This window comes from Phalaenopsis equestris, unplaced genomic scaffold, assembly GCF_001263595.1.
Source record: "Phalaenopsis equestris unplaced genomic scaffold, ASM126359v1 Scaffold000224, whole genome shotgun sequence".
Classification (NCBI taxonomy): domain Eukaryota; kingdom Viridiplantae; phylum Streptophyta; class Magnoliopsida; order Asparagales; family Orchidaceae; genus Phalaenopsis; species Phalaenopsis equestris.
The window spans coordinates 6632315-6660261 of NW_018164666.1; the positions used below are offsets into that span (position 1 = coordinate 6632315).

General features: G+C 36.0%; 1 protein-coding gene across 2 annotated transcripts in view; it reads left to right on the forward strand.

The window, feature by feature from the left end:
• The window catches only part of LOC110023361, a 164053-nt gene that overhangs the window by 58740 nt on the left and 77366 nt on the right, over positions 1-27947 (forward strand). Inside the window, exons 13-24 of one of the 2 annotated variants that reach the window (XM_020722739.1) lie at positions 1147-1294; positions 1379-1477; positions 1566-1667; positions 5862-5920; positions 5992-6094; positions 11228-11419; positions 11508-11624; positions 21079-21347; positions 21437-22995; positions 23106-24298; positions 24582-24707; positions 24834-24989. In XM_020722739.1, the coding sequence (XP_020578398.1) occupies positions 1147-1294; positions 1379-1477; positions 1566-1667; positions 5862-5920; positions 5992-6094; positions 11228-11419; positions 11508-11624; positions 21079-21347; positions 21437-22995; positions 23106-24298; positions 24582-24707; positions 24834-24989 (4123 nt within the window). Of the gene's footprint in view, positions 1-1146; positions 1295-1378; positions 1478-1565; positions 1668-5861; positions 5921-5991; positions 6095-11227; positions 11420-11507; positions 11625-21078; positions 21348-21436; positions 22996-23105; positions 24299-24578; positions 24708-24833; positions 24990-27947 lie in introns of both variants that reach the window. The other variant, XM_020722741.1, reaches the window with a different exon arrangement.

The window sequence follows — 27947 nt, forward strand, 5'->3', positions numbered from 1 at the left end:
TAGTATAATTTAATTTTAATATGCATATAGATTTAATGTAATTTTCTTTATCTCAATAATCTAGTTTGTTATTCCTTATTTATGTGATTTGATTATAAGAAAGCTTACTCACAATTTATATATTATTTTATTTACTTGGTATAAACTGATTAGATGCTAATTTAAAATTTATTCAATTAGTTATTTATTTTGATTCATGAAATCATTTGTTAATAATTTTATATGATAAACTTGTACTCTTTAAAATTTTAACTTCTTTACCAACTTTATATTAAAAGTTAGCTATAAATTAAAATTATAATTTTATATAAAGAAAAGTAAAAATAGTTTGAATATTTAGTTTGTTTAATTAATTAAAATAAGTCAAGTATTAATCAAATATGAACATAAAAAAAAAATTAAACTAGCCAAGTATGAGCATATAAGTCGAAGCTCTGAGTAAAGCTTGAATTGAACATGAACAACTTATGATTTAACCAAACCAAGTCCAATCCATGACATAATCAACCTAGCTCTGCTCGATTACATCGCTATTTATTTCTAACATGTATTTTTTAATATATGGAAATAATTGCAGTAGGTATTTAATCTCCCCTTTTCTTATTTAAAATAAGATTAGTATATGTTTCCAACCTCGCTTATAAGTTCTCAATGTTCGTGCTCGTCAAATTTTTGTCCTCTTCTTGCACGCATAGGTGACTATTCAATTTATTCTTGTGAATTCTTATTTCTTGTGCATATCATATTTATTTTCTTGATATTTTCGTGTGAAATCTATGGCTTTTTTCTTGCAGCATTTTGTCAACTTGGAGTATTTTTTAGATAATTCCCACTTTCCAGATGCCTCAGCCCTATCTGTTTTGTAAAATGGATGATGATTGATTGATTTTGACTGTTATTGATGTGTTTTAAAATGGACTTGCTTATTGCTCCAATATTTGTCGGCTATTTTTTGTTGTCTTTGATTTGATTAGTTTTGGTATCCATACAGAAGCAGTTCAACATGGTATATTGACTTCTTATTTTGATTTTATTTATCATTGGCATATATCTTATGGTGCCTTTTTAGTATCTCTTGATGGGATTTTTATTTATTTTATTCGTGATAGTAAGCAAGATCAGTTTTACTCTCTTGTTCATATTTAGATATGAAAAGAAGATCGTGGAAGCAAATCTTGATGGAGTCAGTCTTGAGTGTGAGTTTAGTGAAAGTTCATCCGCAATTGTTGCTTTGATAGATTCTTTAACTCTAATTGACCCGTTTAATGGCAACACTATGCTAATTGCAATGAAGGTAGTGTTTCTTGTGGCAACATGCTTTATAAATTAATATTTACCATTTTTTATGGCTGACTTTGCAACTATAATTACTTCTCAGGCTATTGCGGGTGATACTTCATCTCTTTACTCATTACCATTTGTGAATGTTCGCATTAATATACAGAAGTCTGACAAGAGTTGTGAACCTCTTATGAAGGTACTTATTTAAGGTAGTCGAAGAAAATAAATTTCTTGAACAATTTTGTCTTTTACAATCTGATGGTGTAAAACATTGTGGTTCGTAGGTTGTACTCCAGCCTTTTGAAGCTACATATGATTCAGAATTTTCTCTGAGGGTGTTAGATCTCTGTGATGTTTTGATGTCTTTTCAATTCTTGCACAGAAGGGTTAGTGTTTCTTTGAAGTTGTTATATTTTTAATTCCATTACATTTTCCTCACGTTATTGAATGTTTTTTTTTTTTACCTATGCATTATTGGGCATAGGAAATATAGTTGAAGTGCTTTTAATCTGAGAAATTTATGCAAATTGAATGCTGTGATTATATTTGCCTAGGCAGAATTATATATCAGCAACATTTCTACTTTTGAAAAGGTTTTTTTTTTAATATTTAGTTTTGTGATGGTTGCAATATATTATATGTCCGTTATCTTTTGAAGACATTAATCGTAAACTTATATTGAGAAAATAAAAATATCTTTGTATATGCTAGGGGAACACATCTTCAAAAGATCTGGGTGTCTGTTTGGGATAGCAAGATGGATGGTACTGACAAAATGAGTGAACTATCTCTCTTTACTTTCTGCAAACCATGAGGAGATACAATTTAAATTGTGAAAGATCTTTAATTAGGCGTGATTAAAATACTGTTTAAAGTGCCTGGCATCTGGAGAACAATAGCTGTTAAGCAATAATGAGTTAAAATATCTTGAATTTTTTTTTTAAAATGGTAAGAGGATTAAAAATTATCTCATGTTTTTAATCTCATGTTTTTTGTTTTTAAATTTGCATGTTTTTGATGGTTTAACTAAAAGATGAGAATGTGTGTGTTGCTCAGCGATGCAAGCTCCTTGCTTTGAAAGTGTGTATGAACGCCTTTCTTGATATTTTGTTGGCCAAGTAGTTAAAACATTTGTTATTGTGACGTGATGATGGATTCTCCCATCATGCTTGATACTGGAGATAACCCAAATCACGATGCAAGACACGATTTTTATTAATGACTCGAGAAAGTTGGTTACAATGATGATGACGCAAAAAAAAGAAAGACACCATGCAAATCAAATATAAAGTAAAACATTACAACAAATACCCAACACATAATGACAAACTCGACGAGGAGGAAGCCTGGAGAGGTGGCGCTAGGTCAGTGGTTGCGGTGAAGACCGGTGAAAGAGAAGGACAGGAAAGAGGCATTGAACCGCAGCCGGATGACGTCGGAGGCGTCGTCGAAGGCTGGAATCTGGAGAGGCAGTAGCTAGTGGCCCGCAGGAGGCAGAGAAGATGTGGCTTGCGAGGGTAAGGTGGTGGCAAGATGCCTAGGGGGCAGGGTGGCGGCACAATGCCCGCTAGAGCAGGGGATAGGGAGGAAGGAGGGCGGCGGAAGCCGAGGGGAGGCAGCGGGGCAGTGGGCTGCAGAAAGGCTATCTGTAGCGCTTGGGAGCACTGGGATTGCCGGACGGAAGGTGGTTGTCTGCTGTGATGAAGATGGCAGCGGCCTGGAAGCTGCTGGCTTGCTGGAAGGAAAGGTGGCGACTGTCTGGAAAGCAAACGAAAAAGCTGCTACCTGCTGAAAAACGGGGACAACAACTGGAATCACAGGCCAGTAGAAGTTGGTACTTGCTGGCTGCAGGAAGAAGCTGGTCCAGCGTACTACAGGAGGGCAGGGAATGATCTTGTGGTAGGCGGACGACACCGTCTTTTGTGAATATTCTTGTCGGTTGATTTCAAGAAAGAGTGATATCATATATGTTGTATTGTTGTGTAGAAAGAGAGAATTTTTCTTTTTCTTTCGAAGTGCTGGATGGAGTCAGAATGATGGGGATCAGCGACACCTTGGACAGGGTTACAATCGGAGCACCTTCCTCTTTGTTGGATACAGACCTTATGAGGGAAGAACACTCAGATAAAACTAAATTCAGAATTGTAAAACAACACCCCTACCCTAGACACGAGAACTCCTATTTATAAAAGACTTGACTAAAAATTTAGGAAACATTAAAATAGGAAATGAATAATATCAGATTTCAGAATTTATGCAGGACTTCTAAAGCATGAATGAAAATAAAATTAGATTTCAGATTTAATGCAAGGGTTTTAAAATTAGAAGGAGAGTAAAATCATATTTCAGTTTTTTAAAAATAGTTATTGAATTAGAAAATATTTAGGGAGGCGAAAAGCGAAAGAATGAAAAAGGAAAGGCAATGAGGGTAGGAAAAAGAAAGGTAAAGTAGAAGGGGGTTGGGGGCCCCTCCTCCAAGGGAATTTGCGCACGTTCGACTCTCCCCATGAGCCCGCATCTAGGCCATTGCTTGTCAGGGATGAAGGTGAAATGGAATTTTTCTTTTTCTTTTGTGAATATTCTTGTCGGTTGATTTCAAGAAAGAGTGATATCATATATGTTGTATTGTTGTGTAGAAAGAGAGAATTTTTCTTTTTCTTTCGAAGTGCTGGATGGAGTCAGAATGATGGGGATCAGCGACACCTTGGAGAGGGTTACAGCCGGAGCACCTTCCTCTTTGTTGGATACAGACCTTATGAGGGAAGAACACTCAGATAAAACTAAATTCAGAATTGTAAAACAACACCCCTACCCTAGACACGAGAACTCCTATTTATAAAAGACTTGACTAAAAATTTAGGAAACATTAAAATAGGAAATGAATAATATCAGATTTCAGAATTTATGCAGGACTTCTAAAGCATGAATGAAAATAAAATTAGATTTCAGATTTAATGCAAGGGTTTTAAAATTAGAAGGAGAATAAAATCATATTTTAGTTTTTGAAAAATGGTTATAGAATAAGAAAATGTTTAGGGAGGCGAAAAGCGAAAGAATGAAAAAGGAAAGACAATGAGGGTAGGAAAAAGAAAGGTAAAGTAGAGGCAACCGAATTGATTGGGCATGATCTCAAATGTGAGATGAGCTGATAAAATCTATTGATGATGAAAGAGAAAAAAAAATAACAGAACGATCAGGGCTTCTACTACCATGTACGGACAACACGCTAATGCCATGATATGACATTTGCATAAAAAACAACCCACCATTAGACTCACCAAAAGGCTAGAACATGCGTTCATTGTGTTTTTTTATTAGATATGCTAAGCTTCTTAATACAAGTTGATTTCAAGAAAGAGAGATATCATATATGTTGTATTGTTGTGTAGGATAGCTTATATGAGCAAAGCTAGATTGTTGTCATAATATGAAGATATCCATGATGTTTTTTTATTAGATATGCTAAGCTTCTTAATACATTATATTTTTGTGCTTAGTTTTTTTTTTAATATCACAAAACAAACTTTTATTAACTAGATATGGATAAGAGTACAACAATGGCAATTAATAAAAATATCAGGTTTATACACACACACACACACACACACACACACACACACACACACATACATAACACCTAAATTGATCGGGCAGCCGAATTGATTGGACATGATCTCAAATGTGAGAAGAGGTGAAAAAATCTACTAATGATGAAAGAGAAAAAAAAATGGCTGAACAATCAGGGCTTCTACTACCATGGACAGACAACACGCTAATGCCATGATATGGCATTTGCATAAAAAACAGCCCACCATTAGACTCACCAAAAGGCTAGAACAAGCGTCTTGCGAACACGTGATCAAGCTTGTGCAGTAGGCTTTTGCACCTATCTTTGATGATGTTTAGTTTCAGTAAATTATGAAAATGATTGGTGCTGATGGTAAAAAAAATGTGTGATATCTGTTTGTGAAGGTTTCTATATATGGGCTCTTTCTTGCCAAAGAATTTACAGACACATGGAAAATAATTAGCAGAATCACATCTTTCGGTTGAACTTTATTATAATAGTAATGTAAATGATAAAAAAGGTCTGATAATCTTCTCGTCAATGTTTTGTTGATGAATAGGAAATTATTTATGATATTAGAAGTTTGATATTGTGAACTTTTTGTTTATAACTCTCATTAGACACTATGAAGATACTCAGCTCGTTATATAATATTTCGGATAGTTCTGCTGCCTTCAACCCGTTGCTGTGAACTAGCATCAGAATGTAATAAATTCTAGTTCTCAGCCATTGAAGTTGACAATAAGTACTTGTCATATCTCTTAGGGTTTGTCTTCTAATTTATTTGCAAACTGCTGTATGCAATTTACTTTGTTATTTTGCATTTTATATTTCGTGGTCCATCCTTTTACAACAAGACTTCTGCTCTAACATATAGTGCAAATTTAAACCTTTATTGACCTTTCTTCACTTTTCTTTAATTATTTTTTATCGTATGCCCATATTATGCTAGAAGGAAAATTTTAGAATGTTTTCTTGTTTTAATCCTAGAGTACATTCTTTTTTATTTCAGGTATTACTTTCTCTTAATGGAATTAAAAATTTCAAGGATAGACTATTATTTAAAGCTGAGTAAGTTTGACCTTGAACTCTGGTGCTCACCGAATTTCATTTTGATGATTTTGTGTCTATTCATCTTGTAGGTATATATCACAAAATCCTAGGAAAATGAAATGGGATGTCATTCTCCATAGTTTCATCATAAAATTTCCTTTTGTGGCTGAAGATGCAGAGCCTTCTTTCATGGTACATATGATTGTTGCCTATTACCTATTTATTTAACATCATGCAGCTTTAATAATAAATCTTATAGTCATAATTGTCCTTAACTCAGATTACCCCACATTTATACTCATGATTATCTTGTTGTGGGGAGCATGTATGGAATAGAAGTGTAATTTACATTTTAATCAACATACTATGTATAATTAGTTACATTTACATTAGGATGAGCAAAAAGTTTCTCTTTGGCTGCCTTCCTACAGAACACCTTATGTGGATGATGTGAGAGCTTTCCCTCAAGGTACGGTAGCAGCTACAATATCTTGGTCCATTTCCCTTTTTTGATCCCTTGCCTTTTCTATTCTCTACCTCATTCTATTTCCTTCCAATTCTAATTCCTTTTGGTTCTAACTACTAGTACTTATTATAAATATATTATTTGTTGTTTTAGGGTTTAGCTTTTGATTAATTCCAGATTTCTGTCAACTCAACTGCTGCTATCCATCTTCTCCTTGGAGAGCTGTATCCTAGGATTTGAGCGGTGCTCCGGCAGTTTCCCTCTCGAGATGGTGATTATCTTCCTCATTTTCCCATCCACAGTCTTCCACTTCACTCCCTGCAGCCAAACCTCTCTGCATCCTCACGCAACAGCCCTCGGGTTGCTGTTTTCTGCAGTTCTCTGCCTGCCAGCTACCTTCCCCTCCCTTCTAGCATTGTTGCTGCTAGACTTGGGCTTTGGGTGGGCCGGTCCTGGCGTAGGTCGGACTTTTCTGGGTTTGACTATTCAAAGTGGGCTCAGGCCAAGCTTGGGCCCGATTTCTATTAAAAAAATGCATAGTCAAGCCTGCTCACACTATATGTCAGGCAGGGTCAGCCCATGGGTCTTAAAAAGAAAATATTGGTTGAAAACTTCAAATGGAAGCATAGAAGTGAACCGATAAATGCAAGATGCATCGAGTCTGCTGTAGTTGACCTTGCAGGTGAATAAAAAAAGAATAGGTTTGCTAGGATCCTATTCAGAGGAAACAGAGCAGTCTCAAACATTGGTGCATGGTTCTCTTGCTTCTTTGATGAAACAGAAAGTGTTGGATTTGTAAATATGTTGTGAAGTCAAATAGAGTTTCAAAACAAGAGATTATTTGATGGTAAAAAAAATATAACAAGTCATTCACTGCTTCAAATTAAGAACAAAAAATGATGAAGAATTCAAATTTATTTGACATTCAACAATATTGAATTAAGAAAATATTAAAACCAACGGCATTGTACTGCCACTAAAGCAGTTGAGCAAATGAAATACTTGACAAAGAAAGGAGCAAAAAAATAACAGCTTGAATGGAAAATTTTTTGCTCATTGGGATGATGGAGTAAAAACCATTAGGAATCGGCCCAGACAAACTTCCTGTAAACCACTTGGTTTGTGATGCAACTAGTGATGAGATTTCAACTTTATCTTTATTGCAAGCATTCTGGAATTCAAATTTTCTTCATGCAAAACCAACGACAGTGCATGAAAACTTTCCAAAAAATCTGATTGGAAACAATTAGCATTGGAAGTCCTTGACACGAAATGCCAATTGTGAAATGCGAATGCGAATTGCAAACTTACAAAGGAGCCAGTGACAGTGTGTTGAGATTTTTTATTCGGGCCGGGTTTGACTGTGTCGGGCTTTGACTAATTCAAAGCGGGCTCGGGCCAGGCCAGACATGCAATATTTCTATTTTTTCACAACCAAGCCCGCCCATTCTTAACGGGCTTATGGCGAGCCAGTCGAGCTACCCTACCAACGCCCTGGTCTAGGTGCCGCCCAAACCACACACCTTGCTGTCCTAGCCTTCCCATTGCGCCGTTGCCACCTAGGACACTCAGTGAACACCTTCGGCCTGCTGTCTCATTGCTATTCACCCCCATTCCTTGCTGTCATCTCCTAGGACAGCCTCTATACTTCTTGTCCTTGCATTTTTGAACTTCCTCTCACCGCCACCTGCATTTTTTTGTGCTGCCACCGCCGCAACCATCTTGATCCACCTAGCCGATCTCCACCATCCTGGGATACACTTTAGGGGTGTTTGCTTGTGTCATTTTATGTTTATAATAATTTATTTTTTGTTTAAAGAGTAGTAGTTGTAACCCTTTTTGAATTCAGCTATAATATTTTTATTTCTATTGTCATTTTGGTTAATTCCGGTATCATTTTGTATCAGAGCTAGCCCAACTCTTGTCCCATCCTAGGGTTTCCTAGCATTCGCTTCTACCTTAGCCACCACCACCCAAAATTTTGCCATGAAAATTTTCTTTCCTATTTTCAAACCATAGCAAGATTTGAAATAACCCTAATTTTCTATTACTTATTTTCAATATCAACAACCTTTAAATCATTTCTTACACTCTCTTACACCTCTCAAATTTAAAACCTAGCCATGTTACCGAGTAGTCAATAGTCAAAAGCCTGATCGACGGGAAATGACACAATGTCATTTATGAGAAACTTATGAGGAGGGGTTCGGGAGATCTTTAGAGAAGATATGTAGTGGGAAACCCACCAATGAAAATAGAGGCTTGCCACTTTTGAGAGGCAATCCGGATGGGTCACTCGTAGCCATAATGATGACTTGCTAGATCGAAGGCATGTAATCTCTTCCATCATGTTGATTCCAGGAACGAAGAAACTCTATCTCGAAGATTTAACCTGGAATCTTTGAGAAGCTAGAATTGGGAAGAAAAGTTGGATTTGTCAAATTTCGACGGTCACATAGATCTAGATGAGGTCATCGAATGACTGCACCTTGGAATGTGTCTGAGTTTCAAGCTGTCTCCCCGAAATGGATGGTGAAACTAGCCTCCAACAAACTTAAGAAGAGTGCTTTAATTTGGTAGCAAAATCTGAAATGCCTATGTCAGGGTGAGGGAAAAGACAAGATCACTACCTGGTCCGAGATGAAACGGGTGATGCAGCGTCAGTTCCTACTCGCTCACTATAAGACGAATGTTTAGAACTCTATTTCAAAGGTGGAGAGACCACATCACCGAGCGACCACTCCATCTTTCAATTAGAGTTCAACCTCTGGATCTTACAGCCAGAGTAAATCAGAGGAAAAACTAAGTTAGAGTAGAGAAGAGGTGGAACCAATTCACATCTCTAAATTTATCATAGTCATGAAGTGTTGTAAATGCTATTGATTTGGGTCTGTTGAATTAGGCTGCACAACCATGAGGATGATCCGTTTCACTGAGCAGGGCGCTGAAAATTTAATGGTGCAGTTGCCATGAAGAAGGTGAGAATACAAAGGAGAATGTTCCTATTCCAACGAATGAGTAAGAAAAGCACGTAGCTCGAGTTGAGGGCATAAGAGTCACTCCATTCGATTTCACACTGAGTGTTCAAGGAAGTCTTGAGTTCGAGGAACTGACACCAAAGGCATGACAATCCTAGATTCGAAGATTTAAGATTACTCAGATTTGTAGGCTCATTCATGAGTTGTCCCTATTGAGGGAGGTTCAACATGTCAAAAATTGGGTCCTCTTGGGCCATGTGTTGAAGATTACATAGAGTTTCAGATGTTATATTCAGTTCAACAAGGTACTCATCAATTGTTGTCCAGTCAGGAAAGATGAACCCCATCTTTGAAATGTGTATTAGGAGCTTGATGGGGAAGAGAATTTTTCAATAGGATCCATGTTCTATTAGTGAAGAAGAGGTCCCTCTTGAGTGGTTTCTAGTGAGAGGAGTGCAGTCACCCACAAATTTCACACCATAGTTGATTTCTTCTTACACATTGTTTTATCAGCTACATTTCGCTGAGTACAAGTGGAAGAAGCAGTTTATAAATGGGATGACTCGTTACCTGATTTGTGAGAATACTTGTCTATCTATAGTGCTAGCTCAGGTTGTGCCAAAAGATGACGGATACCGATTATACCCGAATGTGTTGTGAAATGCTAGAACCTACACGATCGACCTCCCAAGAGATTGCAATATCTCTGCTACTATAAACGTGGGAAACTTGACTCAGTCGACATGGTAATAAAAGCTTTGACAAATGAAGTCGAAGCTTCCTCAACCCCGGGAGGTTGACGCTGAATCTTATCATTGCGGTACTATAACAGCTACAGTACCACTATCCTTTTCCCGATTTTTGATCCCTTCTTAATTCTATTTTTTTGATATTCTAATTCCTTCTATCTTAGCTATTAGTTATATTTTCTGTGTAATGAGAAGTTTACCACAGGTCACCTCTACAAGGATAAAAAAATTACAAGTTCTCATAGGGCATGATGGGGAGGCAGAGAATGAAGAAATAGAGTTGGTTGTGGGGGAGGTGTAGGAGTACTCACTTTTTCCCACCTTGATGAGTAGGTGTCTTTTTGGGAGGGGGGGGGGGGGGGGTATATTATTTTGTCACAGTGCTATAATATAACCTAAGGGTAATTTAGTCTTTTATTATTTATAATTGTTTTGTATAAATGACCATAATATGTTTAGGATTAGGGTTATGCATGAGATTGATTGTGTTTCTTAGGTTTAGGGTTTGGGAGAGATTTCCTACCTCTCGAATTGTAAGAATTGGGATTATTATTTTGACGCCTAAGGGGGAGGGGGGGGATATTTTATGTTGACGCCCAGACCAAGTACAAATTTGTAGGGAATGTACGCCTAAGGGAAATTTAGCTTATTATTATTATTATTGTTGGGTATAAATAGACTTGTCATGTCTAAGGTTAGAGTTATGCAGAAGATTGATTGTGTTTCTTAGGTTTAGGGTTTGGGAGAGATTTCCTACCTCTCGAATTATAAGAATTGGGAGAGATCTCCTACCACTCGAATTGTAGGTGCTTGTCTTTTGCATTCCGTTTGAGTTGTTTGGATTATCGAAGAAAATATTTGTGTTTGTCCTAATTTTTATGAAAAGCATGCTAATTTTGAGGCTGGATCGTATCACTCTCATTTAGGAAATAGTAACATACGAAATAGCTCCAAATTTAATGAGGGACCATTCTAGTTCAAATTTATATAATCAAGTGACTAAATTAAAGAAAAGTGATACTTGGAGACTGAATTAGTCACGTACTAAGAGTTCGAAAGTGTTTTGAGTTTTAGCCTAATTTTAATTTATGTTTACTGTTATTAGCTAATTTATCCAAATTTTTATATGCAGCTTTTGGAAGCTGGAAGTCTTTTCATTAAATCCACGCCTAGAACTGAAATGGTTCCCAACTTGCTAGAAAAGGCTCCATGTTATGACTCTGAACTCACGTCTCGCGTTAGGAACATCATGGATAATGGTATACATAATTTTCAGCTTCAAGATTTTTATGTCCAATTTGAGGTTGGCATGACAGCTTTTGAAGTAAGGCTTCCTGAATTTCCTTTTATGCAGTCTTAACTGTTACTGCATTCACCTGTTATGTGCAACTTATTGTTTTCAAATATTGTAGGTGAAATTGTTCATGCCTAAATTTCGTACATCTCTCTCAGTTCTTGAAAAGTGTGACCCAATTTTCAAAGTTCGTTTATGTATCTTCATGGATGAAGCGATATTAAAACCATTTGAGGTAATTATTTGTTGGTTTTATTTTTCTTTCATAGACAGCATTGTTATCTATTGTTATTGCTATGAAATTTGAAAATGTGTTTTTTGTGCGGCATAACGGAAAGGGCGCATAAATATTGATATATAGTTTAAGATACTGCTCATGCTTAATGTGATCTTAATGATATTTGATTGCTACTTGTATTCCCATACTAGTAACTGTTTATTTATTTGTTGATATTGGCGGCCTGGATTGAACCTATTTCATGTCTTTTTTTGAGCTAGTCTTTTGCAATCCTTGAGGTGATAGCCCCATGATATGATTTAAGTTTATTAATCAATTACAACATTTACCCTAGTATAAATAAATTTTTTTATTGCTTTAAACTGTTTCGTGTAAACCCTACAAAAACATGGAAGCCCTAATATTTACTCATATTTAACTCACTTTTCACATAAATCATTGGGCCGCTGCTCAATTCACTTATTTGCCACCTTTTGTTTTCCTTCTCAACTCGCCTCTTACCTTCGTTGAAGCCCTATACTATTTTGCTCGTTTTGTTTCATTTTGATGTCTCTGCTTGTTTTAGTTATTTATTTATTACTTAGTGTATTACTTTGTATGTGTTGTTTTCTTTTCAATATAAAATAATAATAAATATAATATTAAACAAATGTGTATGAAAGTTTTTGATGTAATAACTTAAGTACATTTGCATTATTAGAAACAAAATTTAGAGTTTGGCCGATTTTTCAATTTTGGATTTTAATTTTTTACTATTATTTTTACTTGGTGTTGGATGCAGGCCGTTTGAAAGCAAGCGGAACGCCTCCCGCGTCTGAAAGCGGGCGAAGCGCAGACTTTTGTGGACTTGCTTGGTCCAGACTTCTCCTTGTTGTTCAATGTCGGCTGGTCTCTTGGGCCCACTTTTAGTTATTCTATTATTATAAATTTGCCTTCATGATGTATTAAGGTTAGTTTTTGCACGTGTTTGTTTGGGACAACCATCAGTTTATCTAGTTTTCCCTTCTAGGGTTGTATCCAAGAGTCAGCTGGTGCTTTGACTGAATCTTGCTCTCGTGGAGGTGACTTATCCTTTCTTTACCCTTCTTTGTTTTTTTAGCTTCACTCCCATGGTTCCCTCCATTGTTGTCACTGCTCAGAGCTACATTCCCTTGTTGATTTCCCGTTGTTCCAACCCTCCTTCCTTGTTGTTGTTTCTTGCTACTATCTAGTCATCCAGATTTGCTAACGCCACCCAGGCTCGCCTCTTCTTGTTGGTTCCTGTTGTTCCAACCATCTATATCTTGTCGTAACCCTTCCCCTCGCTGTCGTCATCCAGAAGACAACAAGCCTGTTGTTTGTCCGCTCTTCTAGTCATCTACCGCCTCTTCCATTCAACCTTGTCGGCCACTACCCTGGATCTAACTCTAAAGTGAATTTGTGTTGTCGCTTGTTGTAATTTAAGATTTTGTTTGTTTTTTTGTAATTTTATATTGGATCTTAGTAATAATTTTCATGTTTCATTGTTTTTGGGTTTTAATTCCGGTACCATTTGGTATCAGAGCTAGCTTAACCCTAGTTTCATATTATGATTACCGAAAAATCCCCACACCCTTGTTGATTTTCAATTCATCCCCCAAAATTTTTATCCCCACTGGATACCAACTTATACACCCCATTTACCTTTCAAACGTAAGCCCAAACCATGCCACAGAGGAGACAATTGTCGTAAACCTGATCGGAGGAAAGGATACAATATTGTAAATAAATTTTATATGGAAAGTATATGTAAAAAATTCTCTGACCGCAACAAAAATTACAACCTTCAAGAGGAGATAATTTGGAGATGTCACCCATAGTCATAATGGTGACTTGTCGGATCGAAATGATGAATGGTCTGTTTGGGGTAGTTGCAACTTATGAATAAGTTGTTGCGCATCAACTACCTCAGGAAGCTGTTGCGTAGAATGTACTGCTGATAAACTGACTAACTATTTTTTTTTATAGTTTGACAAACAGCTATGAGAGTTGTTTCAGGACAAATGGTTATTCTGCAAATGTGCAGTAACGTTGTTTGTAATAGAACTAGCATGACAATATATTTGATACTTGAGAAGCAAAAATCCATTTCAGAACTGTATAAAATAAGATATACACCTTACTTAACAGTGAGTATCATAATTACTCAAATAAAGAAAAAAATTATTAAAATTACATATAATAATATGATAATATTATTTTTAAAAAACAGACTGCGCATATCACGAGCTACTGTCCTTCGGTGATACTAACCATTCCCGATCACTCTCGGCGGTGGAATTTGTTAGACTGTCTGCCCACCAAACTAAGTCACACTTTTTCGTGATTCTCCGCGAGCACTTGTTGAACTGTCTCCCGTAGATATGTGACCGACAGGACATCAGCAGGGAAGTCTGAAATCCACAATGACACAACAATACTCGAAAGGTCTCAGAAATCCTAGAGCTCATCTTTCCTGCATTATTTAAAATACAATCCTTTAGTAATAACATAAATTGAAATTCATAGAAGAATTAATTAATTACAATTTTGCTTAGGCGTGAGGTCTCAGAAAACTCATTATATCGACCAACAAATATGTTACTATAAAAAGACAGCCGATCTTGTAAAAAAAATGTTCTTGGTTGCCTTTAACACACATAATATCAAACTCGAGTGTGTCACGTATGCATATGACCAAAAAACGTCATATAGAAAAACCTAAAAAATTACTGCACCGAAAATAAGAGAGGAACTTGGTTGCCTTCATTAGGATTTCATAAGTGACACTAACCAATAGCGACTAAGAGACAATCTAAAAGAACTCATAAGGTCAAACGTCTCATCATTGACCTCTCAAATCCATTAAAAGAAAAATAAAGGAAATGCAAATGGAAAAAAACACTCACAAATAGCGTAAAAAGCCTAAACAATTAATATCAAATATACAAGAAAATAAATTAAATAGAGACTGAATAAAATATAAATATTATTGAATAAAGTACGAATAATAAACTAATAAATATTCCAATCACTCCTATCACATCAGTAATTTATTCCCTCAACTTTGTCATCTCGCTTGCAACTTCCCCACCTGAAGTATAAGTGGTAGAAACATCGTTCTTAAGCTGTGACAAAGAATGTTCAAGATGGTACTCAAAAGCCTCGGCAGGTACATGCTCATGATCTTCGTCCTCCCTACGGAAGTCGATCTCGTTGCAGGAAGGATGCCGCCAAATGTAATTGTGGAGTGTCATCGTGACAATCACAATCTGCACTAATTTGGGAAACAGGCAAGACGACATATCGCAAAATATAACACATTTTTTTTTCAAATATCGAAAGTTCTCTCAATGACATCGTGTAAGGGGGAATTTCTTTTATTGAACATTTATTTTCTGCCCCTTGTTACATTGCTTACTCGTTCAAAGTTAGATGTATGGTATTTCGTAAACAGATATCCAGTATCAACCAAGTAGTATTTATGTGATATTGATTGCATAATTAGTGGTGAGGTAATAGTGAATTACGAGAGTAGCTGAGTCTCAAGCGTATCTGCAGGAAGATGTGGGAAGTTGTACTTATTCTGTGTTTTAGCTTTGAAAATTCTACTGTCATGTGCACTGTCATCCCAACAGGTTCTGACAAGGTGAAATACATGTTGAAGTTGCATACAACCATGACATTCTGCATCAGGAACCCACAATGACCGATGAATGCGATCTTCTTTTTATATTGAAACACGTGCATCAACTTGTGTTCAAGACTTTACCTTAAAGAATGACATGCACCATGCATCGTGTGAAATCTCTGTGGATGTCCGTTTGAACGTTGGATCTGTTAGTTTTATAACTTGTGAAGAAAAACTCACAAGTGTCTTCAACCCCACTGAGAAGTATCTGCAGATTGTTTTGGAAGAGTGTTGAAATTGTTTCATTGCTCATCACATTGGTTCATTTTGGGATAATATGTAAAGGGTTATCGCCAACATCTCTTGTGTTGTCGTTCTAGAAGAGCTATGAAGTCCAAATTTTTGTGTAGTTTCTCCAACAGATCGTTGAATACCTTTTGTGTTGAGCGGAACATATTGCTAAATTTTGTTGGGTGACCCATGAACAACTCTCCAATCCACTTGTCCCCAACATATGAGGATGTCATACAAGGGAAGCAACTATGCACTAGTTATAATATTCGTACTTCAAGCATACGACAACTGCAACTCTCGTTCTGCGCTTTTCTCTAGTTGAATCTATGTATATCAATATCATACTCGCTAACACAAAAGTATCAACAAGTTAACTACAATTATATCAGACTACGAACAATGCAAACATATAAGCATCACTGAATAAGTCGTGTCTGAGACAGTTGAAATATCCTTAGCAAAATGAAAAACAATACACAAACATATATATTTCAAGTGATTGTAAATAAAAAAGTATCTTAAATGTTCCTGCGATTATAAAAATGTCGTAGGCACGTCACCCTACGGTCTCCGGACATTCTCTACGGGTTGGATCTTCAAACAATTATATCGCAAACAAGTACAGTGGCGACTCCTAAAAAAATTCATATTTTCATTCAAAAATTGCAGAACCTGGTTGATAGAAGTTGCTTGACATGTGCTGGATTCAGTGTTGCATGAAACAACGAGCTGTGATATCTGGCTTTTAAGGAAAACAACTCCCACTTTCTTTTTATTCTCATCCTGAGGATGCTTAGAATGGCAGGTGGACTCAAGTTCATGGAGGTTCGGGCTGAGGACTTCAGTGGAATCACCTGATTGGCTGACTTCCAAGTTTTCGGAGGTGCCACTAAACACTGTCTCACTGGGGGTACATGCATTGTTGCCCGTAGCAACGATACCCCCAAACATTTGATCCAAGTTCTCCTCCAACTCAGGATCAAGTCTCCTGATTTTAAATTTATTTGCAGTATGCACCACCTACAAATTTACTTCAATTTAAAAGCAAAATGTAATTGATCAAATTAGGAGACATTTTAAAAATGCTTACCGCAGGTCTTTCTACCCACCACTCCTCGGGAGCATCAATGGTTCGTTTCTCCAGATCCCGCTCCAGATCCATTGATCCTCATTTTAATTCATTCCAAATTTTTCCTTGAGCTAATCCCACCAAGTAAATCCACCAAGTGAACAGAAGAAACCAATACAGCTAACAAAGCAATCGACCAAGAAAAAGATAAGGGACATGATATTGAAAGAAGAAACAAACCGCTTAAAAACCCTCCTCACAGGTGTCGAGGAACGAAGAGAAAGAAGAGGAGAATTACCGAGCAAATGTAGGACGAGGAGGAGTGGGGCACAGGAAAATAACCGAACAAATGTGGGACGGGGATGAGTGAGGCACAAGAGAAAACATGAGAGGGGAGCTGGTGCCGCCGCCACCCCATACGACGCAAATTCGCATCTCCGTGTTGCCCCGCACCTCTGCTGCCACCCGAAACAGACTTGAAGTGAATCCCTTCCACAGGAAGTTTCCAATGGTGAAGAACCGCCACCTCAAAGATTTGGTATAAAATATTAGAGAAGTCAGGATCTTGGAGTAAATGCAGATTTATAGGATTTTGACGGTTGCAAGGATCCAGTAGAGTTTATAGCTTTAAACAGTGGAACGGTTCTTTGAATACAAATATATTTCTCTAGACAAAATGATTAAGTTAAGTCACCATCAAGTTAAAGAAGAGTGTTGTTGTGGTTGAAAAATTTGAAGCATCTATACCAGCATGAGGGAAAAAGGAGATACAACACATGCATCTAGCACCGCATTTCAAGTAAGATATGTTCTTGAGCTTTTACCAGTTACAATAGAAAGATCTCTCATTAGAGTTCATAGCCGAGTTTGAGCAACAGATGTTGAATTAAGGGTTAGTGGAGCCCAAAGAGAATGTCATAGCTTGATATTTAAAGGGATTGAGATTGTTTAATATTAATGTGATATAGTCGCAATCTTATTCGACATTACAAGACGTTCAGATCCTTGCCCTAAAGGTGGAGAGACAATACAATGATATGAAGTCCACACCACCATTCAAATAGAGTTCAACCATTGGATCGAGCATTCAGAGTACTTTGAATTGAATACCCAAGTCTACTTAGCCAGAGGAGGAACCGATACAGAGTGGAGTAAAGGTGGAGATTGTTGTACTCCGAAATTAGCTAGCTAATTGATTGGTATAATTGTTGAGTAATGATGATAATGATGATGTAGTTGGGAGAATGATGATTAATTTCATTTGCCTTTGATTTGAGAATTGGGATACAATATTTTTATTGTGGAAGTTTGCTCAGGGGAATGTCTTTAATATCTTGGAAATTAATGTACGGATTTTCTTAAATTTACCTTCACATGAGAAATAAATTAACCTCTACACCTTAGTAAAGGGAATATTATATTTTAAATAAGACACTTTCAATAATTTTGCCCTCATTTTATGAGGACTTTGTAATTTTGTTTCAAGCTTATGAAAAACACAAAGCCTCTTTATTTACATACCACTCTTTGTGATGAGGAAGAAATTTTAATTAAAGCTAGGTGTTAGGTGCTTTGTATTTAATGTATAATAACAGTTATTTTGTTTTAGATTGAAGAAATGTATTATCGTTAGCCTGTAGCGGACGAGAAAGGATGATTAATCTAATCAAGATCCCATGATTTCATCGTCCAAAATTATCATGAACCTTGATCTACTTAATTAAAGGGAATAATCGACCAAATTTGATCAAATAATTCTTGTCATTTGTAATGGGTAATGTCTGAACTTATGAATTACCTTCATGCTCATATGATTGATCAATAGAGAATTTGCCAATAAGAGAGCGAGAGGCCTTGCAAGCATAGGAATATTTTCATTGAAAAAAGGAGAAGAGTCTTGTCATGAAAAGACGAAAGTTTTTATGTTGTTGAGTTGTTGAATTATGTAAAATCTAAGCTGAAGGGGTGAATGTTTGTAGCATTCGAACTACAAACAACATTTGTAAATGAGCATGGAGTTTGATGCGAGGGATGCACAATCATCGGGGAGGAAATAAGTGGCTTCAAAAAACTCAAGAGACACCTAGGAAGGAAGTAGCGACCTCACTAAGGTTGATCAATACTCTGGAAGAAGCCATAGCTAGAGGAGATGTAAATTGAAGTGACCAAGTCGTTACAAATGATTCTTTAATTATGATTAATGGAAGATGGTGAACACAACTGCTATTATCAGACGAGCAAAAATATAACACAAGTGAGAGAGCAAAAAGGACATCATGGCGAGTGTTGCTTTTGGTGCCAAAGGGAGCGAGAAGGGCCGAGATGCTGACACCTTGAAGTGGATGTTAAATTTTTCATATGAACCTGACAATAGAAAGCAAGAAAACTCTGTTGGAAGGTCGCACAAGATTTTCATGCAAAATTTGCACAAGGGTCACAATTTCTTTTGCATTGATAAACGTTTCGCATGATCCATCAGGGCACCAATAGAGGAGGCGAGGGAGAGGAACAATCATTGCGTGAGGGTCTCTTATCATGCAAACATGAACGTGGAGATGAGCTTGGAGGATTTTTATTATGATTTATGAAGAGGAGATTCAAGTTCACATGGGGTTAATTGGATTTAAGATTTGTGATAGAGCATGCAAAATATAACCATGAACTTAAGTTGAAACAAAGAGGGGGAAGAAAACTATAATGTTGGCTAATGAGTGACCAAAGGGTTTCTAATTTTGATAAGACTACATCTCAAATCATTTTTGAGCCTATATTTTTTTATATTGATTATTTAGATGCATATAAACGAAATTCATTCAGAGGCATCTTGTTGTGTCTTATTTAGATTTTTTTAGTTATTATCGATGAAACATATACAAAAAACTTAACTTGTAGACCAAAACTTCATATATGATCTTAGTATCCGTAGTAGCTAAGATGATATATATGCATGATAAGTACAAATATCGTCAATATTTTATTCTATATAAATACATATGAGGACCTAACTTTGTTAAGTACAAAAGGTTGTTAAAATAGAGTTATTCTTTAATAGCATTATATAGTAAGAGGATGTTATGGTGACTTAGTTGCATTATATGATAAGAGGATTGATTTGTATGAATTGGAAGTTTTGGGCAAAAAAGTCACTTGTAGCCAAGTTGAATGTGAGAAAATGAAAATGGTAAGATGGATGTGTAGCAAAATTAGGAAGGACAAATTAAGAATAATTTTCTTAAATGATCATTTGAGTAATATTTATTAAAAATAAGATGATTAAGAATGACTTGGATAGTTTGAATACTCGTTGAGTCATTTGCAAAGAACATGGAACCAGTCGAACAAAGAATACTAAATGATATGTAATATCAATTGGTATCGTATTAACAATTGTCATTTAGTCACTTTAGAAGATGAAGCATTATATACGCATGATAATTATGAGTATATCAGATCTATTATCATTTTAGAAGATGAAGCATTATATATGCATGATAGTTATAAGTATATCAGATCTATTATCTAAAACCATCTGAGTTGATATAAGTTACTTGTAGAGGTAATGTTGGGTTATTAAAATGAAGTGCTTTAGGAGCATTTTAGAATTAGCGTATGTTATGGAGACTTGAAGGTATTGCATTGAGCTTGATTATGCTGTATGAATTGATGTTCTAGAAAATTGAAAGGTCACTCATAGTTAAATTGAGTGTGCATGAATGTGGATATTAAAATGGATGTGCAATAAATTTGAAAAACTAAACTATGAATTAATTATATTAAAGGTTCCTACCATCTATTGAAGATAACACAGTTTAATAATTATATTACAGGATCCTACCATCTATTGAAGATAACTCGGATGTTGGTGGTTTGACAATGTAGAATAAATGTTACAAAATTGTTCCCATTAGACAGACATAAAATTAGTGTTAAACTATTAGGAAAGAAAAATATTATAACGAAAGTAACATTGATAAAAGTCATGTAAAAATTTTAGCGAAGAATAGGTTTAGCACTATCGGCAGCATTCAGCAACAGTGAATGGAAATTGTGGATTCATAAAAACCAGTTGGAGGTCCTGTTAAGGGAAAGGGGGCTTGTTGGTGGAGATGTGAGAGAGGCCAATTGCTTTTAGAACGTTAAGAAATGGGGGCAGATTTCCTTTGGGTAAAATTAACTGAACCAAGTGGCTTTATGCCCTAGCTAGATATTTAGCGATTTGTGCCTATGGTATTCATATGCTGAAAAGGTCGATCAACTAAATTTCCAAAACAATTTAACATCTACATGTTCTTATCATATTCTCTAAGGCTTAAGAGCTGAGGTTCTTCCTGCCTCTTTATTGAAAATATTTTATTTGCCTTTCATATGCAATATGTTACATTTTAGTAAAATCTATTGTCCTCTGTCATTCTATGTTTAAAATTAATTTTGTTTACAAGTTTGTCTTTGCTATATTGCAGGTTAGTTGTCTAATGCCGTTGATCTGCATGAGGTTCTCTCAAAATGTTTTGTTCTCATTTATGAGATTGTACGAGTTATTTGAAAAGAAATCTGCATCACTGTCATTAAGAGTTCAGCATCCTAGCAAGTTTGATAAACCAGATGTTCTTGGTGCATTTTTCTTTTCATTTTCTTTGGAGTTAGACCATTTCAATATCCATGTTGATCTTGAAGACGAAGTAGATTATGATTCAGTGGTTTTATGCACCTTTAGCAAGATAGCTATCAGGTGAGGGTCGATCATTCTTGTTTGAACTGCATTTTATAACATGTGGCTTCCTCTAAAAGCATGAATATTTATGGGCATCTTGTTCTCAGGTTTACTGACGGAAAATCAAATGATCTTTGTTGTCTTGTGGAGAAAATTATGTTTGGTACTTCTAACTTGAATAGTGAGCACGATAAGATTATTTTATGCTCATTGAGGAGTGGTCCTGCTAATTCAGCTTTGCACAATCCTGTGGAGTCTGATTGCACTATCCTAAGGAGTGCTTCATGTAGTAAAAACTTTCCTGAAGAGCTTTGCTTTCAATTGCGTTATAGAACGTATGTTGAGATTAATACTGTTCAGCATGAATGTAGTGTTTCCTTATGTGAAGTTGATTTTCATGTCTATCCTAGAATCTGTGGTTTGCTCCAGAGATTTTTCAATAGCATTAGTGAGAAATTTTTTTCTTCCACTTCTTTTGTGAGTTCTAAAGAACTGGATCAGAATGATAACTTCGATAGAGTTGGTGTTGAGCATGCTAAGTTTAGCTTCTCTAATTTCTGTGCTTCTGATACATCCTCGTGTGAATGCATTTCTGTGGATGATTTTCCTTCTCTGACTATCCCCAATTCAGGTTCTCCATCCAATCTTGATATCTCAATCATCCACAGTGTTAATGGATTTCAGGACATGCGTGTGATTGATAAAAAATGCCCTAAAATCCACAAGTCTAGCATAAATAAAAGATTCACAACCATGAACTATTCAACAATGGGAAATGGGAATTGCGCTTCAGCAGATGATCACCAGCTTACTACGCATTATGATATCATCTCGATTGATATCAAAGTAAATAATGCTAAAGTTCATTTTCATGATTCTTCTTGTATTTTGGGCACAGTAAGTATTCCTCATATTGGCTCTATAATTTCATTACAAGGGACTGGCTATTGGGATGTGCTAGTGTCGACTGATGGGCTTTCACTTTCCTCATCTTGGTCCTCCCACGAGGTTGTTTGGGGATCTTTTTCATCAACCATATCTCCTATTCTAAATGTTCGAGCAAGCAAAGAAGAAAAGGAAACAATGGTTGAAATTAGTTTTGGCATACAGCACGTGTCCTGCATTTTGACATCTGAATTTCTGGCCATGTTGATTGGCTACTTCTCTTTGCCTGATTGGGCGTGTATGGGGAATATGAAAACAGATGAGCCCTACAAACACTTAAGAGAAGAACCTAATATCATTTACAAGTTTGAGATACTTGACTCTATATTAATTTTACCTGTGGAGAACCATACAGATTTTGTTTTACAAGTTAAAATTCCAAAATTTTGCTGTAATGTTATTCTTGAAAGTAGCATGGACATTATTTTCAAGGATATTCCTCTTGGCTGTGTGGTCTCATCCAATGCTATTGCTAACAAGTTTAATATCTTCAACTTATTTGGGAGAAGCTTATCATTATCTTTAGTGCCAATCAAGGAGGATGCCGATTATCTATTCAAGCATTGTGAATACATCTCTAATGAAAACTTTTCCTTTATTGAGCATTTAGATGCGGACATGTGGCTGAGAATACCTTGCAAGATGGAAGATTCAGCTGAAAATTTTAAATTTCCATCTTTGATCATGATGAGTGTGGATATTTGCAAGTTGATAGTTGAAGGTACAGTATTATGAGTAGATAATATATTGCATGCTTTTAGAAAGATTTCAGTTTCCTAAACAAAGACGATTTATTAAACTCTTTTAGCAATTCTTCTTATTCTCTTGCAGGGAACTACTTCATTGATGGACTTGAAGCAGCTGTGAATGTTATTGATCAGCTTTCTTTGGTTGGCAAACAATCTGCATATTTTCGGTCTGGTGTCTTAGAGTTTATGCATCTCGAGAAGAAAAAGAAGGCCAAAGCTTCTACTAGTCTTGACATGATAGTTGAGTCTTTTGTTCTTATGAAAATGCGTCTCAGGGCGCTATCAATAATATTTTCTCACTCCAGGGAGAAACATTCTTGTTCACCGGAGACCATAGCTAAAGCATATGTGAGGTTTGATTGTTCGGCTACATTATGTAATGGTTTACCAAAATCCCTTGATGTAGATATTTCCAGTTTACTTCTTCATTCTTTTCTCAGTGATGTTGTATTAGTGTCATTCACCTCTAACGGAAATGCGGCCTTCCGCCTTAGCATAAACTTCTCTGGATCTGCCGATTGGGAAGCGGAAACTGTACTTACTGTGCCAGCACTTGATATTTGGTTGCATATGTCAGATTGGGATAGCATATATGCTTTTCTTGGTTCGTGCAAGAAAAAAATTAGCATGACTATGTCATCAACAACTGCAACTCTAGAATCTCCACTTCAAAATATCCCAAAACATGAGGTATCTTTGTCTTCTGCTTCTGAAAATGTCATGGAGGAAACTGTGCTTTTATCCATGAAATCTGGAAACATAATGATTGTATTCCACTTGCCCTTCTGGGACAAGGAAGAAAATTCAGAAGAACCTAAAGGAAGGCAGGAACAAAGATGCCATGCTTTTAATGCTACATGTGCTGAAGATGAGTCACTCTTTCGATTAAAGTTTTGTAGGAATGTAAAGATAACTTTGCAGAGTAAATGTTGCGAGTTAACTTTAAGCAAAAAATATATGAAACTTGAATGTAATGTGGAAAAGATTAGAACTGTGTTGGAGATAGATCAAGACCATGAAGTTTATTCACTTCCTTTCGTATATATTTCTCATGTGAAATTAGAAGCCGAGATATATAATGGAGAAGGATTGATGCAAGTTTTTTTTGATGTTCAAGTAACCTCTGCTGATGTTGAATTGTCCTATCAAATATTAAAATTCTGGAGCCACAATCAGTTCAGAACTTATGAAACAATAGCTTTTAAGAGGCCATCACAAAGCATAGTGCTGAAAGTTAGATTAATGAAGGGAGCTCTACTCTTGAGTGATCGAAGGGTATGTGATTTCATTGTTTAATGATGCTAGACAATGATAGTCTGGGTGTCTACTTTTTTATTTACTTTGGTGTATTTTCAGTAAAACACTTCTGTTGCTATTTTCATTTGTTATTTGATTTTTAAAACTATTCATTAGTGCATCCACACGGCATATTGCTTTCTGGAAACTGAAGGAATTCTGTCTTTCGTTATTTAAATACGCTTGTCTTTTTCTCTTTGCTTCTGTTCGGATCATTACCTTCCCTCTCATTTTCATGCACTCTTCTTACCTTTTTCAGCAGAGCTTCCACGGACCTATCCTGGAGATCCTGATAAAGAACATGGTTATTCAGTCCAACCAGACAATGGATAGCTTGGAGGGCTCTGGCTTTTCTGATCTTGTAATCAATTACAATAATATTGACAAGGCATGTTATTATTATATTGAAATAAATTACGATAATATTGATAAAGCATGCTATCTAGATCTTCTAAAACTTTTAGCCTTCCAAAGGTGCTTATTTAACTTCCTGATTTGCTCATATATTTCCTAGGTTATGTGGGAACCATTTGTTGAGCCGTGGAATGTTCAGTTCAGCTTAGTAAGAAAGGAAGGGGGAAACATCCACTTGAGCCAATCTGCAACTACAAATTTTTGTATGGACTCAACCCACCAGTTAAAATTGAATATTACAGAACCCTTGATTGAAGTACGTGTACTTCTATTCTTTATTAGTTTCTCACTTTTTTTGCTATAATGATAGTTGAACTCTGAAGGGTTAATTGATTAATTTAGTAATGCTTATGCAATGTTTTATCGCATTTTATAATGTTACTGAAACCATTTCAGGGCTCCTAGAAGGGATTTTGAAATGGAATTTAGTAGGGATGTGGTTGTGGAATAACATGAAAATAAAATATGAGAGTTTGGCTACGTTTGGATTAGGATAGGCGTTGATTAGCAGCATTTGGAAGGAGACGAGCAATGAAATTTTCCATGGGACAGCAGATCAAGCGGTTCGACTATTGTCCAAACTGTAGCAGCAGTCGAATGGAGGCACGACTGGGTAAAGGTGGCAAGGAGATTTTATTACATGTTTCTAAATAAGATACAAATAAATATTGCAAAAAGAAGAGGATACAACACTCCGGAGAGTAAAAATAAAGAACCAAAGTCTCAAAAAAATAACAGTGCCAAAACTCCCCTAAATCAGATTTTACATTGGATATTTATACTAATAATTAAGCTAATTAGAAGAGAATGAAAAGAAATAATGGTCCATTGGACCCATGACAGCCAAAAGAAAAATAATAAAGATTAAAAAGGCAGGAAATCCCCTATCTAAATAGAACAGAAAGTTGAGACTCATTTGCGATTTCTTCATCCTCTCCTTTGTCACTTTCTATTTCTTCAATTATTTCCTACTCTGTAAAAGAGGATATTCTCTTGTTTGGGCAATTTGATATACTTTGCCCACAATCGTGGCACTTAAAGCACTTTCTGGTTGGGACGACTCTGGGATTGTTGGTTGGCTTCATCTGTTGTTTACTTTGAACTAATTTATCTTTAGTTGGTCAGTTGGCTTTGATGCTTCTATTGGTGTACTATTGGTATTTGATCATGGGGCTAAATCCTGCCTGTAAGGTGTAACGGTTACATGATGATGTTGTTTCTCCATAATTGAAGTTAGGTCTAAATATCCTGTAATGTTCAATAAGGTTGCAACTTTACCACGTTATCAATGTGATATACCGTGATACTTTGCTAGGACAGATATGGGATTGTTGGTTGGTTTTACCTATTTTCCACTCTGAACTAATTTATCTTTAGGCAAGGTTGGCTTAGATGCTTCTATTGGCAAGGTTTTGAAAAACAGACCGAACATCAAACCAGATGAAGGAGAAGTTTAAGGTTCATCTGTTCAACCGAGGTTGAACTGGATGACATAAAAAATATAAATAAACAAATATTTTAAATTTTAGATGGAAATTACAAAATTATAAGCACAACACCAATGAGTCATTAGTTGTATTAAAATAAAATCTTAGACAATACATAATGTAAAATATAAAACACAAATAATTAAAATCAAACTGATCTTGGAATAACATCTAATTTATTAATAGATGAGAGGGTATTTACATAGATACTGGCCAATGCTTATGTATTTATCTATCTAACACCTAAACATTGCTTTCTTACTTTCATACCACCAAAATTTTTCATAGCAAACAAAAAATATCACTGTTTTAACTTTCAAAACTGAAATACACCTTTTCATACATAAATAAGATGTTAGATGTGTAAATCTTCCATAATATATAGACATAAAATTAGAAATACAACCATCAAATAAAAAAAAAACAATTTGAACAAACTAGCCACTAAATCTATACTATAAAAAATAACTATCATTACCTAAGAAAAAAAAAAGAAACCAAGAATCCAAGCGCAAATGAACCAGTCAACTCTACCCAAAGTCATAATAGAACAACATAAACAATTAATATATACCTCATTTCCGTGGGGATAAAAATAAGTTAAATTAAGGCATGAATGTCATGAGCCCAACAATAAATCTAAATAATTTTCATCTAATTAAGGCAAACCACAAACCACCAAAAAAAAATATAAAGAAACTTATAGAGGTCCTCTGTTAGAGGACTTGACTATTGAGGAAAAAAAAATGGAGGCCTGAAGCCGAAAAATTAAAAATGCTTACAGTGGTGTTCGACTCATGGGTAGAATTAAAAATGCTTTGCTTCCAACTAGAGCTTTGAACGCTTGCACGAAGCCAAGAACTGGGAAGGAGAAGAGAAGAGAAGAGAAGGAGAGCTTCGAGCCTTTAAGAGTGACGGTTCTGTGATTCGAGCCTTGGAGAGCTTCGTTGTGCCTTTGCCCGATAGGTAAGACAATGGATTAAGAATAGCCTTTCACAAGATTTTAAGAGTGGGATTACCGAATTTTGTTTAAACCGGCTGAACCGGATTGCTAGTTTACTGATTAAACTGTCGGTTTTGACCAGTTTTCGACGATTTAAAGCTTAAAACGGGTGGGACTGTGACACCTGAAACACTTCCTGGTTGGTACTGTATTGGAGGAGTTACTTTTCTCCCATTTCTTCTCACTTTGATCCGACTATTAACTTGTTTTGGCTTGCTAGTTTTGAGGTACCCTTATTGATGATGATAGATATTGGTGACTGTTGAAGGCTACTGCCTGAAGGATGACTGTTACATACTTTGTTCCTATCATTTTTCCACTTTCAACGCTACAGTATGAACTTCTCCAAGTGACGATTAAGGCTGGCGCTGCACCACGTTACTAATTGCTGGTTTGAAGCTCCCTAGATAATGAGCTATGGTATGCTCCTCTGGCTCGACCAATTCACACCTCTTCTACAACTGATCAAACTTCTCTGTGAACTCTAACGATTGATCCCTCTGCTACAGGTGGCGGAGCCTTAGAAATATATCCTAACGGTTCTCTCACTTGGTAATCTTATTGTTGACTTTACTTTTTCTCTGTTTTTGTAACTCTCCCACCACAAAATGGTTTTTTTTTTGTTTAACTTGATAGCAACTAATTTGACTATTTTATACTCAGAGATCCGTTCAACTGATTGCAGTCAATCAATAAAGTCTTCTCGATCCATTCCTCCATCAAA